The 15,502-nt window shown below is 40.7% G+C and overlaps 2 protein-coding genes across 3 annotated transcripts; both read left to right on the top strand.

Annotated features, from left to right (window-relative positions):
- Positions 1-287: 287 nt before the first annotated feature.
- Positions 288-5,834, top strand: abcf2a (ATP-binding cassette, sub-family F (GCN20), member 2a). The gene is made up of 15 exons (XM_036597577.1): positions 288-364; positions 1,245-1,421; positions 1,556-1,768; positions 1,897-2,079; positions 2,394-2,565; positions 2,849-2,944; positions 3,243-3,345; positions 3,459-3,554; positions 3,672-3,791; positions 3,920-4,009; positions 4,321-4,431; positions 4,563-4,625; positions 4,830-4,958; positions 5,127-5,330; positions 5,436-5,834. The coding sequence occupies exons 2-15, from the start codon at positions 1,280-1,282 to the stop codon at positions 5,541-5,543; spliced, it is 1,830 nt and encodes a 609-aa protein (XP_036453470.1). The 5' UTR covers positions 288-364; positions 1,245-1,279; the 3' UTR covers positions 5,544-5,834.
- A 349-nt stretch (positions 5,835-6,183) lies between these two features.
- Positions 6,184-14,936, top strand: faim2a (Fas apoptotic inhibitory molecule 2a). Of its 2 annotated transcripts, XM_036596737.1 has the most exons (13): positions 6,272-6,291; positions 7,283-7,430; positions 9,208-9,341; positions 9,436-9,460; positions 9,653-9,717; positions 9,823-9,876; positions 10,296-10,346; positions 10,454-10,493; positions 10,627-10,664; positions 10,755-10,842; positions 10,926-11,021; positions 11,736-11,789; positions 11,917-14,936. In XM_036596737.1, exons 2-13 carry the CDS (start codon positions 7,413-7,415, stop codon positions 12,061-12,063), a joined length of 810 nt encoding a protein of 269 aa, XP_036452630.1. In that variant the 5' UTR covers positions 6,272-6,291; positions 7,283-7,412; the 3' UTR covers positions 12,064-14,936. The 2 variants fall into 2 exon arrangements, with proteins under 2 accessions (XP_036452629.1, XP_036452630.1); XM_036596736.1 differs by lacking the exon at positions 9,436-9,460 and having other exon boundaries at positions 6,184-6,291.
- Positions 14,937-15,502: the final 566 nt, after the last annotated feature.

The raw sequence follows: 15,502 nt of genomic DNA, 5'->3' as shown, positions 1-15,502 counted from the left end.
TTTCTTTTTTGTTTCATATATATATATATATATATATGTGTGTGTGTGTGTGTGTGTGTGTGTGTGTGTGTGTGTGTGTGTGTGTGTGAAATTGTGGAATTCAACCAAAAACAAACGTGAACTCACAGTAAACTTCTATTAGTCACAATCGAAACGCTGACCAGGACATGACGCACTGATTCTGGCGCCTCGACGCAACAGCCCAATCCAGTCAGGCTCCACCAATCCGGAGGCGGAGCGTCATTTTCTTAAAAATCTGATTGGCTGACGAGCCGGTATTGAGGGCACGCGCCGCTCTCTGCCGCGCTGTGCGTTCCGTGAGACGGTCTGTGTTCCGTTAGCGCAGCGAGGAGAAGAGAAAAAGGTAACGAAAACGAGGCTGCTTTTATCAATATTTTAAGAAAAATGGAAATGTTTCTCTCCCTTTCTTAAGGCTTTTGACTCGCAGGCCACATTCTGTGGAGAAATTACTGTCTTGGTCGCCGGGGCGGCGGTGTGAGGCCGAGTTTTGCCGGCAGTGCGAGGACACAATGCGGCGACACGCAGTTCGGAGTCGGAAACCTCCGACATGAGGTCGATGTCAAGGCCTTTTGTCCTCTGTTCACTTCGGCCGTATCATCAGCACGTGCTTAAGTGTCATATTTGATTAGACGCGGTAATTTTGTCGTCGTTTTTATTCTTATTTTTCGAGCTAGCCGGCTAGCTAGCCTCGTTACGGGCCGGTTAGCTTTAGCATCGTGGTTGGAGCTAACGTTACTCCAGGAAGGAGCCACAGTGCTGTCTGTCCGTCTAGGTTCTGTAACTACAGCGTTGTAAATCCTTTTATAAAAGCGTCTGTCAGATGTGGATATGGTTGTCCTGGAGAATGCTCGCTGAAATGACTAGGAAAGGCGAGTCAGGCTAGCTAAGCACGATTTTTTTTTCCAGCGTCGATAATTGGTAGCTAAGACGACGAGTCGCTACGTCAAGAGTGAGATATTGTCCACCGGAGGTAAATATTCCCATGTGAAATCTTTGACACATTTCAAGACACAAGTCAGAAAAAAGGCAGCGTCGGCTAGTCTCTGCTCCCTGTAGGCGGTTGGTGTCTGTTCGGTTCAAGTTTTAAGTGACAAAGTCAGAGTTTCTTTGTGGTTTAGAAAAAAAAAAAGCTTTAAGTAGCCTTAGGTACCTGTCTCCGTGATGACCGCAGTGTGGTGGGTAGTCTCTCACTCTTGCTTACCCGTTGCTTGGTGTGTCCTCAGGGCTTTTTTTCCCGTTCCTGGGCTCCACAGTTGCCATGCCGTCCGATTTAGCAAAGAAGAAAGCGGCGAAGAAGAAAGAAGCAGCCAAGGCCCGTCAACGGCCCAAGAAGGCTGAAGAAGTTAATGGCGAGGCAGAGAAACCCGAGAGCCAGGAGAATGGTGCGGCTGAGGTCAACGGTGAGTCAGAAACCTGTGTTGTAAAGAGTGCTTCAAGGCTTGTGTACTTGGAGGCTGTAGCATAACTTGCTTGACTTGACCACTAAAACATTAAGGTCTCAGTCTTTTTAAAGATAATGTTCTGTCATCTACAGGAGTTGCCAGTTTGACTAAGGAGCTGGATGAGTTTGAGTTGAAGAAAACAGAGGCACGTGCTGTGACAGGGGTGCTCGCCTCTCACCCCAACAGCACAGATGTGCACATCAGCAGTTTATCACTGACCTTCCATGGGCAGGAGCTGCTCAGTGATACCTGTCTGGAACTCAACTCAGGCCGCCGTTATGGCCTTATTGGACTCAATGGAACAGGTAAGTTTCAAGATGCCTTGGGGAAGCACAAACGCTACTATCTGTAGATGTGTGAAAGTTGCCATTTGGCAGTTTGGCCTTTTGGTGTTTTTATGGCCAGGTGTCATTTACCCCCTTTGTTTGTTCAGGTAAATCCATGTTGCTGTCAGCCATTGGTCATAGGGAGGTGCCCATTCCAGAACACATTGACATTTACCACCTGACGCGTGAGATGCCCCCCAGTGAGAAGACAGCACTGCAGTGTGTCATGGAGGTTGATGAGGAGAGAATCCAGCTAGAGAGAGAGGCTGAGAGGCTCGCCCATGAAGACTGTGAGTTTTACCGAGTATATCTATATGTTATTGAGTATAAACCATTCTAGCTCAGCTGTCTTAAAGGGGCTCTCCACATTGTCATAGATGCTCTTCTCTTTGTGATTGTATTTATTCCTAGGCATGGTATGGCATAGACCACTATCAGAACACTCTGTGGTGTTTTTGTTTTTTTTCCCCCTTTTTTTCTTTTCTTTTTCCTATAAGGAGGCAGTACAGTTGAGGAACAAATGCTTGTTGTAGTGCATGTCTTTGGTATCATTGTTTCTAAAGGCAAGTACGCTTGTTTCAACTTTCACTTACCTGCCTTTTAGCTGAATGTGAGAAGCTAATGGAGCTGTATGAACGGTTAGAGGAACTGGATGCAGACAAAGCAGAGATGCGTGCATCCCGTATCCTCCATGGTCTGGGCTTTTCCACCACCATGCAGCAGAAGAAGCTTAAAGACTTCAGCGGAGGCTGGAGGATGCGTGTTGCTCTTGCCAGGTAAACCTTTAATGCCCATTTAATTATTCTTGAAGTGTTTGTCATTTCTGCTGTAGCTCACCTAGATTGGTCACGCTCACTTCCATGCTGCTGAAAAATGATGTAACAAAAGGCCGAATGATAGCACAGTTGCCAAGCGGAAACTCGCTGTCACAACTGTGTAGTGACAAAAAATTTCAGAAGCGTATTATCTGATTTCTGCAGCTCCATGCCCGACTGCTCTTTACCTAACACCTGGTTTGTTGGACACAATCACATAATTTATCAATGTTCTCATCTCCAGAGCCCTGTTCCTCAAACCCTTCATGCTCCTCCTTGATGAGCCCACAAACCACCTGGACCTTGATGCCTGTGTGTGGCTGGAGGAAGAGCTGAAAGAGTAAGTTTCTGATCCTTTCATTACATTGGGTCTAGAGACACACATTGAAGCTGGCCTGTGATTTCAGAAGAGGTTGTTGTCACTGACATGATGTAAACAAAAGGCCGAATTGTAGCTTCGCCATCATGCAGTTTTTTTCTCAGTATGGCTGGGGCTTTGACAAAAACTAGACCGAAGCGTTTAACTGATCAACTGACGCAACCCAGTGAATATTCTAGGACTATTCTCAGGAAGCTTAGTTAGTACTGTGTATGTTCTGTTTTACTTCTAAATTGTGAACCTTTCGTTTCTGCTGCAGGTTCAAACGAATTCTGGTCTTGATATCTCATTCTCAAGATTTCCTCAATGGTGTTTGTACTAACATCATCCATCTGCACCAGCGCAAGCTGAAATACTACACAGTAAGTATATTTCCTCTCTAGCTGTGCAGGTTCTTGGTTTAGGCTAATGAATTCAACAAATTTCAGTGTGTAAAAAAATAATAGTAATTGTGACATTGTCTGTGTCTTTGAAGGGTAACTATGACCAGTATGTGAAAACTAGAGAAGAACTGGAAGAAAACCAGATGAAACGCTTTAACTGGGAGCAGGACCAGATCGCTCATATGAAGGTGAACTTCTATTCCCAGTATTCAACTGCTATGGAGCTTGTGTGTGGCTTTTAGTGTTAATTTTTAAAGAAAAGAACTCTTGGCCCATTAACTTTTAAGCACTTTGTCCTCATTTAGAACTACATAGCACGGTTTGGGCACGGCTCAGCCAAACTGGCCCGTCAAGCACAGAGCAAAGAGAAAACGCTGCAGAAGATGGTTGCATCAGGCCTGACTGAACGTGTAGTGAATGACAAGGTGAGCAACACAGCAGGTTCTTTTAACTTATGACCTGGCCAACTCTCTGTGTATTGAAAAGCTACAGAAATTATCAGTACTCTTGCAGTGCAAGTCTAAAAACTGTCTTCTGCCTTTTCCCCCCCCAGACACTGTCATTTTATTTTCCTCCCTGTGGGAAGATCCCCCCTCCTGTCATCATGGTTCAAAATGTCAGCTTCAGATATTCAGATGAAACGGTAGGGATGCTTATCCAGTTTCTCTTGCCCTGTGTCTGCATGAGAAGTTATTTTTTTCCCCTTCAATGTACTAGAAATGTATTGACTTGGTTACATGCCAAGGCTCTGCACTTCAAGTTCAGGTTTTTAATCATAACTGATGGATATCTTTGTGCCCAACACATTATGTTTGGGTCAGTTCCATTAATTTCCAGTGAACATACCAAAAAGCATTTTATGGATGCAGCACCTTTCTCACATTTGTGTGGTGGTGCCCTCTTCAGGAAAGAAGTGTACTCACATTGTTTCTTTTTTTTTTTCCCTTCTTTCAGCCAGTAATTTATAAAAACCTGGAGTTTGGAATTGACTTGGATACCAGGGTGGCCCTTGTGGGGCCCAATGGAGCTGGCAAATCAACACTACTGAAGCTGCTTACTGGGGAGGTATGCGGTTTTTTATAAAGCACTTTCACATAGAAAAACCTTTTGTGTGGTCTTGGCATTCATTTTATTTTTAGATGTTTTGAACTGTGCTGTGCTGTCTGCTCTGTTCATGACATTTTGTTTTTTTTCAGCTCCTCCCCACTGACGGTATGATTAGGAAGCACTCCCATGTCAAGATTGGCAGATATCATCAGGTACTGACAAGCCATTCGTTTTTCAGGCTCAGTTTCAATGTATTTTTGTTTTTTTATTTATTATTATTATAATTGTCCAACTTAAACACCAGACCGAAAGTAAATAAATAAAAGGCCCTTAAACAGCACCATTTCTCTTGACTACTGATGTTGGACAGCTGCTTTGAGTGAATGGCCTCTACCTGCTCTTTATTTGTCCTGCAGCATCTGACAGAGCAGCTGGAGTTGGATCTGTCTCCTTTGGAGTACATGATGAAGTGCTACCCAGAGATAAAAGAAAAAGAGGAGATGAGAAAGATCATTGGACGCTATGGGCTCACTGGCAAACAGCAGGTCAGTTTTATGTTTGGGCATGGAGGCTTTTGCAGGTTTGAGTCAAATGTAATTATGCTAGCTACATATTGAGATCCTAGTCAGTTGATCTACTTGTATTCTACTGTGTAAGAACCTGGCAAAAATGTTTTACTAGTTTAGTTAATTTACGTCTGTCTCTGATCTCAGGTGAGTCCCATCAGGAACCTCTCAGATGGTCAGAAGTGCCGTGTTTGCTTTGCCTGGCTGGCCTGGCAGAACCCTCACATGCTCTTCCTGGACGAGCCCACCAATCACTTGGATATTGAAACGATTGATGCCCTTGCTGAGGCCATCAACGACTTTGAGGGCGGGATGATGCTGGTTAGCCACGACTTCAGGCTCATTCAGCAGGTACGGTTTAAAAAAAAAAAATTATACTGTACGATGTGAAATGTGTTCATCACTTGGCATTTTGAAAATGACATGACTAATTTTCACTTTGCCTCCTTCTAACAGGTAGCTCAGGAGATCTGGGTTTGTGAAAAGCAAACCATCACCAAGTGGAAAAAGGACATCTTGGCTTACAAAGAACATCTGAAATCAAAAATTGACAAAAATGCATGAAGCACAGGCACTGCATTATCCATCCAAGGCAATTTCCAACAATCTGCATCTCTACAGTCAACCCCCCTTTTTGACATGTCAAGGCATGCATGCTGATGATGCTGCAGTTGAAGCACAGTCTACCCACAAGTCATATACTGTTTTGTTTTGGATTTTCTGTTCTTGTCTGAATAAAATAAAATCAAAGCAGTTGTGCTCTTAAGCATTTTAACATTAATCTTAAGGCAGTTCAACAGGCCAGAGACGGAAATGTTACAGATGAAGTCACTTACATGGGCTCTTGAAGAGTTTTATTTAATGCTGTATCTGCAATAATGGAATTGTCTGAAATAAAAGTACTTTTGCTTATAACCACAGATTTACTTAATTGCTGTTTGTGGTATTGTCCAGTATGTAGCTACATGCACACAATTATATGTATGCAAGTTAATGAATTATTAATCCGGTATTTAGGCTAATAGTCATTTGAGATATTATGACCCTTCTACAAAGGAAAGAACCCTTTTACAATCTTATCACGACAGTGGAGGCAATGAGATTTATATAAGATTTTTTAAATGTATGTCAGCTATCTTATTCAGTCCATTCTTATTTCTGAGCGATTTAGACTGTTTCATTGGAATAAATAATTTAATATTTCTTTTTTCTTAATCCTGGTGTCTTCCCGCAGTACAGGATGTGCGTCACTGAGGTTTTGTGTCCGTTGTTTTGTTAAATTGTCCAACTTGATTTCACTGTTACGGCAAAGGTGAGTTAAACCGGTTAAAAGAAACAACAAAACGCATATGTAATTCGTTTCGCTGAGGATTTTCCGTTTCTTCTTGCGTCCCCTAAAGCGTTATTCACGGTGAGAGCCGGAACATTTATGAATCGTGTCGTTAGCCCGCTGCGTTAGCAGCCATCAGTTCAGCCGATAACGGCTATGCTAAGCTAAGCCAATCCCTGCTAGCTGCTTACCTGGGCGAGCAGCTGGAGTAACGGAGCGGTCAGCTCATAAAATTGCCTTTTAGACCGGGTGCGTGGACGGTGTTTTCCCATTTTAGTTAGCTAATTAGCTAACGAGACATTCATTACCTCTACAGTTTTAAGTGGTCCAGAAATCTTTCACAGTATTTTTAGCTAGTTAACTAAAGCTAGCCAGCTCATGAAGCCATTTAATCAGTGAATGAATATGGAGCACAAAGTAGGAAAAACAGACTGCCTTTAACTGCAGGAGCAGAATAGGCAGCGGTTTAAAATGTGTTTTAGGCTGAGTGACTCGCTTATCATCACAGCCTACGCGGTGTCATCGGTTAAGACTAATTAGTAACGTAGTGTTGTACGGTATTGCTGAAATTCACGATGCTTTCTAAATACATTACGGTTTCACAGCGATGATGATATTTAAGTGTTCATGTTAATAGTAAATGAATCGATGCTTCCCGAGGACTGCTACTGCCAAAAGGACTGCTGTTACTGCCAAAAGAAGTTTTACAAGCCTGACTGAACTAAACCGAATGAAACCTTACATAATGTACCTTTACACTGCTGTTACATGGAATAGGATGTAATCATATATATATAATGCTCATTATCTGTTAACACCGCTAAAGCTAAAACTCTTAGTTGTGTAATGCCGGTACTGGTATGAACAATATATCGCCCAGCTTTACAAGCCACATTAAGTCACTCAGCCAGTACCTATGTTAAAATGTTTGACGAATAATGTGGATTTAATCATGGTCTTTTCCCTCCTTTAGAGAGTGAACTGAGGCACAATGAGCCTGCCGGCTTCCCCTCCGACCTACGCGGAGGCCACAGCAGGAGATAAAGAGAGAGGTGTTGGTAACCTGCCACCTCCAACCATGCCCATGCATCCCAGCTGGGCCTATGTGCATCCAACTCCGAGTGAGTGTCGTTACACAGCACTGATTCTTATGGATACATGTGTAGCTGACTAAAAATAAATATTCATTTTACAACAGTGGTATCCAGGTGTTCTTCAGTTCAGTAGTTCTAAAACCAGTCCTCAGAGTCCCTCAGACGGTCCCCATTTTTGCTTGATCCCTGTGTGTTGCAAGCAAAAATCTGGACTGTTTGGGGGTCCCTGAGGACTGGTTTGAGAGCCACTGCTTTAGTTACACCACCCCATTGCAACATGTCCTCTTTCCGGGCTATGAGACCTAAATGTTATGCATGTTTATACATGATGAGATGAGGTTTCTCTGACATGGATTAAAGTCTTGAACTAAATTGCAATGTCAGTGGACATTACAAATCCCATTTAGCCCAGGCTTAGACTTGGTCACTGGTGATTCAGAATTAAAGGAGTGCATCTGCCATTTCAACCTAATCCATATCTGCTGAATCTGTAGTTCTTGGTTGATCACCATGGATGGTAATTTCTACACTTTTATTACTGTGCTTAGAAATGAATAGAAAACATGTTGACTCATAACACACTTACAAAAGAAGGCTTTGGGCAGTTGCTGAATTTGGTCAGTAAACGTGTATTTTTATAGAAGGCGTTCAGTCAAAGGTATTTGTAAATCAAACTGTAAATGTGTCTAAGTTGTTCTTTGCACATGGAACAATTTCTGATAATATGTCATCTGCTTAGTTGGTTGTGGGTGAGATTTGCAGGCTCTTGTCCAATCACCGGGGAGCCTTAGAGAAAGTGAAAATAACCAGAGCTGCTTTTTTACTGTGTTGCAACAGTGTTGGGAACTAGGATAAAACATTGTGAGAACAGCCTTGGTAAGACATTCTCTTGTGTCTGTCTCATCCCAATCCACATCTTTTCGAACTTCGGCTAACGCAGCGTCATTGGCCTGTTCTGTTACGTCAGCTTACAGACTGCTGCGCTGGCAGGTATCATGCTGAGTGATGGGGGAAGGGAGGATCATCCTAAACACCCAGAGAGACTCAATGCTATACAGTTTTTTCAGTTTTTCATTTGGGACACATCTAGACACATAATTTTATTTGACAGCTTTCTGTTGTTCCACTATTTAAAACCTGTTAAGTTGCACAGCACTAGCATATTAGAATCATTTTCTACTTTTATCTGCAACCAGATTGGTTTTATAGGATTGAAAATTGATTCCAAACTTTTGAACAGTAGTGTGAGTGAGTTACATGTATCTTCAATGTGTTTTCTGTACTTTTAAAATGCAGAGAAACGTCAAAATTATTGCTTGTGGTAATCAACTGTACTCTGCAGATGTGACAGGAAGAGAGTAGGTTTAAAAAGTATTCCTTTAAAGCTGCACTATGTAAGAGTTTTGTTAAAATGAAAGAAAATATGATGTTCGTGTGCTGCTGCAAGTCACCTCGTAAGGCTTGAAATAATAATTTAAAAGTCAGAGGCATCAGGACCGGATTTCCCCAGAGTTTTTCGATCATATCATGCATCTCCACGAATTAATGTCATATGCAGAGGCTCAAAAGGGTTTGGCTTGATGTTTAGGTCTCAAGTGCAAAATCAACATTATACTGGTGAAGATATGATGACAATATTTGATAATTCACTTACGTTCGCTGAAGATACATTTTTCACCACGTTTTGACTGACTTCTCCTTGAATACTCTTTCAAAATTTAGTGCAGCTTTGAGTACCGATGTCTCAGACTTGACTGATGGTGAATTAAAGTGAGAATCTCTACGGCTTTGTCATCCATTTCAGGTCCAGGGTACACAAACCCGTACGCTTCAGACATGTCCTCACCCTTCTCTGATCCCAGCTCTAGCGGCAGCTTCGACGGCCTCAGCGGAAGCAGCTGGGAGGACAAGAATGTCCGTCGCATGTTTATCAGAAAGGTACGATTCTGTTTGTACTTGTTTCTGCTCAGATGTTCTGTATTTTCTTTGAGGCCCATCTTCTGGTTTTACTCAGTGCATTGTCTGTTTTAAGATGCTGGCAGGGGCACAAAGAGACAGTGAGTGACTTTTGATGTGTATACTTCATGTATAGAGGTAATAGAGATATAGAGAGGAGATACGCTGTAGTTGATTTGATCTTGGGCTGAACTAGTGCCCTCTAGAATGTAGGGCTTGCGACCACCTGTTTTTCTGAAGACCACCTGTTTTTCTGCGTATTGTTTCCAAGCGCCAGTTCCTTTCTCTTGCAGGTGTTCTGCATCCTTATGGTTCAGCTTATGGTGACTTTTGGTGTTGTAGCACTCTTCACTTTCTGGTGAGACACATTTTTATGATTATTCCCATGTATAAGTATTCTTAAGTCTCACCAATTTTTCTAAGACTTAACACATCTTCTGTGGTCTGTCTTCTGTTTTTGCAGTGAGCCGGTGCGACAGTTCATTCAATACAATCGTATCCTCTACCTTGCCTCATAGTAAGTGTTTTCTCCTGTGCTGCTTCTACTCCGTAGTGTTTTGAAGATCCTGCACAGACATTGTTACCTCTGTCTACCACTTTTTTTATGATAGTTTCATCATTCAGTCTTGCTTTCTCATTAAGAGAATTGCTCTGTCTACATAAGTAGAGGAGATAACTGTCAAAATAATTGTCTGTTAGACTGCATCACATTTTCCTGCCTTAGTTTGCAAAGACAAAGATTCTTATTCACTTACATGTAACAAACTGTATTAAAACGTCTGACATTAAATACTTCTGTAACTGCAAAAAGGTGAATGGGGTGGTGGACTCTATCGGGTATTAATGAGGTTGGAACAGGCCTCCGCAGCCATTTGTGCAGGATCTTTAAGGTGTATCTTCATTGTCTCAAAAGTGACAAAGCTGTGTCTTCTCTAGTATGACCTTCATGGGAACATACCTGGTGCTGGTATGCAGTACAAGTGCACGGTAATAAAATAACATTATGACCAAAATTATGATTACAAACCCTTTGCAAATTGTTTCTGTGGCTATTTTTGAGGCTTTACAGATTGTTTTCTGCTTTTACTCCACAGGCGAAGATACCCAACCAACATGATCCTCCTTGGCATCTTTGTAAGTAACTAAGTCCATAGGACCGAAGATAGTGGTTGTCAGTAAATGGTACTTTATTTACAGGTCGTTCACTGTGTATTACTTTGTAGTAGGTAACAGGCAGTTCACAGCTCTTTATTTACTCTTTTTTTAGACTTTGGCAATGTCTTACATGGCAGGCATGCTTGCAAGGTAAGACAAATGTCTTTTCCACTTTTTATTTCATTATCTGTCTATGCATTATCTCTTGTAATAAGTGGTTCTTTCTACACTTTGTCTTAGCTACCATAATACCAAAGTAGTGATGCTGTGTGTGGGTATAACCGCTTTAGTGTGCCTCGCTGTCACCCTTTTCTGCTTTCAATCCAAGGTGAGCTCGTTCAGTTTTATCTTCAGGTTGTGAGAGAATGCGCGTTTTGTTTGTGTGGCCTAACACCTCCGGTTGTGGTTTAGGTTGATTTCACTTCTCGTCACGGTCTGCTTTTTTCACTCATGATGGTGCTGATGATCACCGGGCTACTGCTCATCTTCACTGTGCCGTTTGGATATGTAAGTTCAAAATTCCACATACATAACACACATAATAAATATGCTTAGTATATAATAGGGCTCAAATGATTAAACTACATAGTTACAACATTTATTATGAAAAAATATTGATTCGAATTTTTATTGTTGACATGTTGTTTACTCACAGAAGCATTCTCTAATGCTTTATAATGTTTGTATAATGGACATAGCCATTCTGACAGATTGAAGTATGCGGAAAGTGCTTTGTTACACCATAAAAGAAGAAACTTCTTGTGGCACAGGCGGGAGAGAAACCGGAGAAAGCATAATAGTTAGTTAGATTAGTTATTTCAATAGTAGTCTAAAAATTAGCCAATTATCAAAATGTTGTTAGTTGCAGTTTGAAATCACCTGTTTTATTAATAAATGTTGTTATTTTATATACAATAATCTGTATAATATAGGTTTAAATGTTATAAACTAGACACAGAAAAGTGTTTTTTTAGATTTGTTTATTTAGTAGTTTGGAATCTTGTTTATTCAGTAGTTTGGGATTTTGGGATCTTAAATAGAAGTTGAAAAATGATAAACCATATACTGTAATTTTTTTCAGCAACAAAATTAGTTTTCTTGTATTGAAAACACTGATTCCAAACATTTGAACAGAAATGTATATTGTGCGTGAATGATTTGTAATTCATCAATGTTTAAAGTAGTTATTGTCTCATGTAGTTCATTATTTCTCAATCACAGATACCCTGGTTGCAGACTGCTTATGCTGGATTGTGTGCCCTAGTTTTCACTTTGGTCAGTACACTTGCTCTCCCTGCACAGCACAGATCAGATATGACATATTGTACCATATGTCATGAATGACATTATGTCTGTGTGGCCTAGAAGAAATCAAAGAATGTGCTTTCTGTTTGTCATCTAGTTCTTGGCGTTTGACGTGCAGCTGTTGATGGGAAACCGCCGTTACTCCTTGAGCCCTGAGGAGCACGTGTTTGGAGCGCTCTGCCTCTACATGGATATCGTCTACATCTTCTTCTTCCTCCTTCAGCTCTTCGGGAGCCGTGAGTGAGGCCTCTTTTAAGGCTGGGCTCAAACCTCTGCCCCGTTCTCTCTTACAGACACGCATACACCCTCCTTACTAACCCCACAGCTCCACTGAGGCGTCTTCCTTAACCTGTAGAATAATATCTCCGGCAGCGCTGCCTTTAGTGTCTCTGGCTGTTGAAATCTCGCTTTGCGGAGACTCAGTCAGTGTCGGCAGCCTACATGTTCCTGACATATACTGTATATGCAACATAAGTACACTCCCATACACTCAAGCTTATGTTGAAACAAACACACTTCAGCAGCTGTTATCCATGTAGAAGACAATCATGCTACATACGGTGGGTTAGGAGGGTGATCTTAAGGAGATAGTGTTGCTTGGTCCTCAGTTCCAGATATTGCCCTGGAGAAGAAGGTCGTTTTATTGACTAATTTATGAATTACATTTACAGTCATTTACAGTACAGTGTTTGTGTTTTTTTGAATCATTGGTAAGTGTAGTGACAGGATATGCGAGGAAAAACAATCATTGCATTGTACAGTTTTATTGTTTTACTGACTTTTAAAATGAGCATTAAACTATATAGTCATTTCAGTATCAGTCAGAAGTAACTCAAACGGCTTCAGATTCTGAAACACATAGCCGTCCAGAGCTTTGCGGTTATCTTTTTCGGTCATATTTAAAGTTAATTACCTGAGCTGAGCCAGAGAAATCCTTCAGTGAAACTGCGTTTCCATTGCGCAATAACCTGTTGACTGGGGTGGATGTACCTACCAGTATTCTTTTGGGTCAGTGCATTTTATGTGCCTCTTCTGAATGCTGGCTAATATACAGGCATCTGTGTAAATTGTATGCACTTTTTCCCCTCCTGGTTGGTTAATATATGCAATGCAGCCATTGTCTGTGTAGAAAACACACCGTGCCAAATGTACCTCTGTCGTGTGATGATGGCAGGAAGTTTTCATCTTGGTCATTTTATCCAGCAGGACAATATTGGTCTGTGTCCACTGCCTGATTCACACCAGTGAATGGTGCTGAGGTCATTCTGAGTGGTTTTTGTTGTTGTATAGCTCTCAAGACATACATGTGTATTTAAATACCAGACGTATTTAAATAATTACTTGGATTTTTTTAAGCTTTCAGATAGTGATGTCTTTGAGGAGAGATTACATTTTAAAAACTGACAATGAACTAATGGAAGATACTAATCTCACTGGGCCAGATGTAACGAGAATACACATCTAGTGAAACAGATTAAACTTTTGGTTTAAAAGGCACTAACAATGGTATGCCCCCTCTAAAACCCACCCCCAAATTCCATTAGTTGGTGCTCTTTTCACATCCAGAGTACAGTCAATACCTCAAAACAAGTAAGCTAGCGAAACTCTGTTATTAACAGGAACATTTTCTGCCTTGCTAAACTGAAGCTGTCATATTTTGAACCAAAATATTCTGAGAAACACCAATTGATTGGTTCAGACAATTATGGTTGGAACAGTTGAAGGTAAAAGAAGAACAGTATAGCATCCAACAAGATGGATGGAGACAGAAGAATTAGAAATAAGTCTATAAGATGTCTGAAGATCTAAACAGAAAACAGGACATTCTGGAGAAACACTACCCATAATAATAATTAACAATAACGTACGTCACATCCATGGGTTAACCGCAGGCTTGTTGGACAATGCTGACAAGCACACTGTTGCCTCCTTCAACTTCATGAGGTGTTGAATTGGTTTAAAAATTTCACTCTCAGTTTGTACCCACACTAATAAGTCTATGTTCCCACCCGCATTTAGGTCAGAATTTCACATGGATGTATCCAGATGTTCTCATTACGAGTCTGGCCCTGCGAGAGAACAATATTGGACTTTATGTGCATTTGAGTTGATTGTCGTGCATTTGATTCCCGTAAGGCTTTTTGTGTTCCTGATCTTTTTCATTTTTTAAAGAATGTCTTAGGTTTAAAATGGCATTGGATTTTTTTCAGAGCAATTTATGAAATGCTCTTATCAGCATTCCTCCTGGCTGTTTCTTAGTTAAAGAAATAGCAGAATGCCTTTTGATTAATTTAAAAGTACCATTCAAGCATTGCTTACTTCTGTAAATTTGATGTTTACAAATGTGAATAGTTCTTCATTCTTGCACCCATAAGTTATGTTCATGTGTCAGTTCACACATTAACTTAAAGCACTGCCCAGTGGAATTTTATTGCATTTTACTTTTATTTAAACAAGGGAGTTTGTTGAGAACATGTTATGTATTGAAAAAGCAGCCTAGTCCAAACGCACCACAGCCACACTAGAGCACATACAGTGAATGTTTGTGAATTCACTGGTAGCTGAGTCTGTCTGCTTTTTCCTTTCTTCAGTGGGTTTATACTCTGGAGAGAACTTTGTCACTGAGCATTTCACTTACGTCACAGAGAAAACTGAACAAGACTTTCAACACTTGACATTAATTTATTTGATATATTGTTTTAAAAACCTGACTTTTTAGCAAGGGCATGATTTAAACTTTTGATTATCAGTGGTGTACTTTATGTGTATTCATTACTATCCGTTCATGGTTATGTACATATGAGAGTGAGGTTTGTTGTATTTAGACCACCTTCTGCCTTTCCTCTTTCCTTGTGCACTATTGTACGTCAACAGAAAAAAAACCTCAGTGTTCTATCAGTACTTACTGCATGATCGGTGTTGCAGTGGCCAGTCCACTCAGTGCTGCCCACTGTATATTAATCTAGGATAAAAAAGTGACAGTCTCGCCACATTCCTTTATCTCACAGCAGTGTAACGGCAAGGTGGCCAGTGGGTTATGACAGAGTATTGTGAAGTTTTGTAACGTTATCTGTTCATTAGTAAAATGAATAAAGATTAAGATAACGAACCAGGAAAGTGTTGTCTAGTTCTTGAATGAGAACCTGAACCTCTAAAACGGGGATGACACAACGATCATTATGCTCTTTTTTTGGGTTTTCAGTGACACACATATAAAGTGAATATCAGTGTTTGAGCATCCAGTGATATAGATACAGTTATAAGCTCTTAGTTAAGTAACAAAAAAGCTGAAGTTAGACCACCACCAGCCCTTTTTGCCGCCTAAACAACTTTGTTTGTGCAGGACAAGAAGACAGCAGAGTGTATACAACTTTTAGCATTTGCACAATGAAGAAAGAAATGCTTCTCTTTATAAAAGCAACATACACATCTCTGCTTTAAATAAAAACTTTGTTTCCAGGTCCTACCATTTGTGAACGTTTCAGCCAAATTGTGGCATGAGTGCAAATGTTACATCCATTGGTGTGGTTAATTGTATTGGCACAATGGTTTGCTTCCAAGCACTGCACATTCATATGTTCTCTGAAATCGATATGCATATGTATGTATATAATTTATTCATATAATATGGACATCAAGTATTCACAAGGGGTGATTATTCCATAAAAAGTATTCATACATAA

Source organism: Colossoma macropomum, unplaced genomic scaffold (genome assembly GCF_904425465.1).
Source record: "Colossoma macropomum unplaced genomic scaffold, Colossoma_macropomum, whole genome shotgun sequence".
Classification (NCBI taxonomy): Eukaryota; Metazoa; Chordata; class Actinopteri; order Characiformes; family Serrasalmidae; genus Colossoma; species Colossoma macropomum.
Note: the sequence above shows the minus strand (reverse complement) of the source record. Positions and strands in the feature narration are given on the sequence as shown.